This window comes from Chiloscyllium plagiosum, chromosome 51 (assembly GCF_004010195.1).
Source record: "Chiloscyllium plagiosum isolate BGI_BamShark_2017 chromosome 51, ASM401019v2, whole genome shotgun sequence".
NCBI lineage: Eukaryota > Metazoa > Chordata > Chondrichthyes > Orectolobiformes > Hemiscylliidae > Chiloscyllium > Chiloscyllium plagiosum.
This window is the reverse complement of record NC_057760.1, coordinates 1,054,040-1,058,623: the sequence shown is the minus strand read 5'-3', so window position 1 is coordinate 1,058,623 and position 4,584 is coordinate 1,054,040. Positions and strand designations below refer to the sequence as shown.

At 51.2% G+C, this 4,584-nt stretch overlaps 1 protein-coding gene across 1 annotated transcript in view; it reads right to left on the bottom strand.

Annotated features, from left to right (window-relative positions):
• The window catches only part of LOC122544707 (interleukin enhancer-binding factor 2), a 17,378-nt gene extending 17,227 nt beyond the window's left edge, over positions 1-151 (bottom strand). Inside the window, exon 1 of the mRNA XM_043683990.1 lies at positions 55-151. Within this exon, the coding sequence (XP_043539925.1) occupies positions 55-59 (5 nt within the window). The 5' untranslated portion in view covers positions 60-151. The remainder of the gene's footprint in view (positions 1-54) is intronic.
• Positions 152-4,584: the final 4,433 nt, after the last annotated feature.

The following is a 4,584-nucleotide window of genomic DNA, read 5'->3' as shown; positions in this document are numbered from 1 at the left end:
CCCTGAGGTAAACACACTCCGGTTTGTACCGGCTCCGCCCGGTCTCTCTTTTACCTCATATTGTCTCCTCCGGCAGCTCCGAAACTTCCAGAACAAAAGGCCCGGGCTCCAACCGCCGTCTCCACGCAGCCCCACCCCCTCCCAAAACACCGTCCCCATTGGCCGCACCCGCCCCGCCCAATCACCGCCCGTCTTACTCAGACCCGGCCAATCACAGTCCGGCCTTTACTTAGATCAGGCCAATCACAGCCCGTCTTACTCAGACCCGGCCAATCACAGTCCGACCTTTACTCGGATCCGGCCAATCACAGCCCGGCCAATTACTCAGACCCGGCCAATCACAGCCCGGGAATTTACTCAGACACGGCCAATCACAGCCCGTCTTACTCAAACCCGGCCAATCACAGTCCGGCCTTTACTCAGACCCGGCCAATCACCGCCCGTCTTACTCAGACCCGGCCAATCACAGTCCGACCTTTACTCAGATCCGGCCAATCACAGCCCGTCTTACACAGACCCGGCCAATCACAGCCCGGGCAATTACTCAGACCCGGCCAATCACAGCCCGTCTTACTCAGACCCGGCCAATTAATCAGACCCGGCCAATCACAGCCCGTCTTACTCAGACCCGGCCAATTACTCAGACCCGGCCAATCACAGCCCGGCCATTGACTCAGACCCGGCCAATCACAGCCCGTCTTACTCAGACCCGGCCAATCACAGCCCGCCTCACTCATTCACCGGCGCTGGAGGAGGGGGGGGGGTGGGACGTCAAGGCCCCTCCCCCTCCAATTTTATGAATGGGAGTCGCTGACCCCTGACCCCTGACCCCAGCTGTCACTGATAACTCCTTTGTTATCTCAGGGCTGTGACTTGTAAAATGTCCTGGGATTTACATATTATCCAATTAAAACCTGCAACACAGAAGCCCCACAGTGTGGAAACAGGCCATTTGGCCCAACAAGTCTATACTAACCCTCCCAAGACCCATTGCCCTACCCTATCACTGTGCTCTACATTCACCCCCCACTATTGCACCTAACCTGCAGTGCAGCCCCATTTTAAGTGATTAAAGGCTTAACAGCGGTCCGGCTTGGCTCAATACATTGCATCGGTTGTACAACGCTTTGACCTTTTATTTATAAGTTCTGCGTGCTATGTCTCCTGTCCCACTATTCCGGATCAGTGGTGCTGGGAGGGCACAGCAGTTCAGGCAGCATCCGAGGAGCAGCGAAATCGACGTTTCGGGCAAAAGCCCCTCATCAGGAAATATTTACCCCCCCCCCCCCCCCCCGTCCCACTGGCCACCCGACAAAGGAGCGGCACTCCGAAAGCCTGTAGCTCTAAATAAACACGGGTGGCACAGTGGTTAGCACTGCTGCCTCTCAGCGCCAGGGACCCAGGCTCAATTCCCGCCTCGGGCAACCGTCTGTGTGGAGTTTGCACATTCTCCCACAGTCCAAAAGTGTGCAGGTCAGGTTAATTGGCCATTCAAGGTTTGTGCGAAGATTTGTAGCTCGGGTGCTCGTTGTTGTGGTTCTGTTCGCCGAGCTGGAAGTTTTTGTTGCAAACGTTTATTATAAACACCGGAGGAAACATCAAAGAAGCGCTTCACAGGAGGCCCCCAAGCACTGATGATGTCGCCTAGCCAGGGGACGAATTGGCCATGCTAAATTGCCCGTAGTGTTAGGTGAAAGGGGTAAATGTAGGGGAATGGGTCTGGGTGGGTTGCTCTTCAGAGGGTTGGTGTGGACTTGTTGGGCCGAAGGGCCTGTTTCCACACTGTAAGTAATTAATCTAATCAAACCTGTTGAACTATAACTTGGTGTTGTGTAATTTTTAACTTTATCCACCCCAGTCCAACACCGGCACCTCCATATCACAACCTTTTTTTAATATACTAACAAAACCTAAGTTATCGCGGGGCTGTGACTTGAAAGAAGTTCTGGGGTTTATATTAATCAATTGAAACCTGCATCCCCATTCTAAGTGATTAAAGACTTAACAGCAATCTAGGTTTGTTCAATACCTCGCATCAGTTGTATAACACTGATCTTTTACTATAAATTCTGTGTCCTATGATCCTATCCCACTAGTTACCTAAGGAAATAACAGCACACTCTGAAAGCTCATATTTCCAAATAAACCTGTTGGACTATAACCCGGTGTTGTATGATTTTTAACTTTGTCCACCCTGGTCCAACTTTGAAAAGGACAGAGCACTATTTATGTTCCCCCCTTGGATTCTCTTCTCTCTGTTTCCCATCTCCTTTCATAGGATCCTTACAGTATGGAAGCAGGCCATTCGACCCATTGAGTCCACACCGACCCCTTCAAAGACCATCCCACCCAGACCCAGACCCAACCCCAACCCCTTCTATCTATCTCCGTAACCCTGCACTCCCCTAGGCAAACCCACTGAGCCTGCACTTCCATGGACACTGTGGGGCAACTTAGTGAAACTGAAAGAACTGCAGAAGCTGCAAATCAGAAACCTGATCTGAATTGCTCTCCAACAACCTTCCCTATCCATATGGTGAACCACCTGGTGAACCAAAGGCAAAGACAATGAGCAATCAGCTGAGTTGCAGCTCACACAATGATGGCTATTCATGGCCAGAGTCTTTCTCATTTCATACGGTTGAGAGAATGTCTATTTATTTGCTCATGCGATTTGGGAGTTTCCAGCTGAACCAACATTTATTACCTGTCTCTAATTGCCCAGAGGGCAGTTACGAGTTAATGCCATCACTGTGGGACTGGACAGAAAAGCTAGACCAGTTCAGGGTGACAGATTCCTTCTCTAAAGGATCCAGGTTGAACTTTCCAACAACCAACAATGGTCTTATGGCCACCATTAATTTCATAATTCCAGGTTTTTATAAAATAGAATACTAATTTAATTGACCAATGTCTTATTGCTGGACTAGGTAAAAACAATGACTGAGCTGAAAATGTGTTGCTGGAGAAGCGCAGCAGGTCAGGCAGCATCCAGGGAACAGGAGAATCGATGTTTCGGGCATAAGCCCTTCTTCAGGAATCAATGACTGCAGATGCTGGAAACCAGATTCTGGATTAGTGGTGCTGGAAGAGCACAGCAGTCCAGGCAGCATCCGAGGAGCAGTAAAACTGATGTTTCGGGCAAAAGCCCTTGCTGGACTGTTTTTCCAGAGACGCAGGGAATATTCTGCAGACACGGGTTTGAATCCCTCCGCGGCAGATTGTGGAATTTGATTTCGATTTATTTGAAATTGCAATCAAAAGTCTAATGACGGCCGTGCATCTACTGTCAATTTGTTAAAAAAAAGAAAGGGAAAACAAACATGTAGGTTCACTGACGTCTTTTAGGGAAGGAAATTGTGCATCGTGTGACTCCAGACCCACAGCAAAGTGGCTGACTCTTAACTACCCTCTGCGCAATTAAGATTAGATTAGATTAGATTAGATTAGATTAGATTAGATTACAGTGTGGAAACAGGCCCTTCAGCCCAACAAGTCCACACCGACCCGCCGAAGCGAAACCCACCCATACCCCTACATTTACCCCTTACCTAACACTACGGGCAATTTAGCATGGCCAATTCACCTGGGCTGCACATCTTTGGATTGTGGGAAGAAACCGGAGCACCCGGAGGAAACCCACGCAGACACGGGGAGAACGTGCAAACTCCACACAGTCAGTCGCCTGAGTCGGGAATTGAACCCGGGTCTCAGGCGCTGTGAGGCAGCAGTGCTAACCACTGTGCCACCGTGCCGCCCAGGCTCTTCAAATGGGCATTATATGCCAGCCCAGCTGGAGTTGCCTGAAGAAGGGCCTTCGCCTGAAACATTGACTCTCCTGCTCCTCGGATGCTGCCTGACCTGCTGCGCTTCTCCAGCACCACTCTCTAGTCTAGACTCTGACCTCCAGCATCTTCAGTCCTCACTTTTGCCTAGCTGGAGTTGCCCATCTTTTGCTTTAACAATTGAATGTTAAAGCAAAAGATGGATTTGAAAGAGAGAGTGCTGGAGGAGGTCTGGGGCAGCGTGTTTGGAGAGAAGCAGAGCATCAGCACAACTACCCCCTTGGACCCTTATTCCCAGGGATGAGAACTTCACCAGGAGGGTGAGCTGAGAATTGAAAGCGGAACCAAAGTCCAGGGATGAGCAGGAGCCGCCCGGAGCGTTTTGAGCGACGCGCCGGCACAGCTGGACGATACCATCGCGCGTCGAGGCAAGGGGGGGGAGGAGCAAACCAAAATAAATTAGTTCAGGAGCCAGGCTCTTCAAACGGGCGGAGAGTGAGGGGGTCCCTGAAATAATTAATAAAAGGAAGGTGTTTGGGTTCATGGGGGGTAAGGGCCCCGGGGATATCCTGAGTTTGACGAGGTCTGGCCTGTTGACCCCCCCTTTCCTGTGGCGGGTGGTACATCCCGATGGGAACATGGCGCCGGTTCTGCTGCTGCTCTTCAGCGGGAAGAGGAAATCGGGGAAGGATTTTATCAGCGACACCGTCCAGAGGAGGTCAGGGCGGGGTCAGCCCCGGGGTCAGAGCGGGGTCAGCCCCGGGGTCAGGGCCGTCAGTTGTTGTTGTAGTGTGGCGGC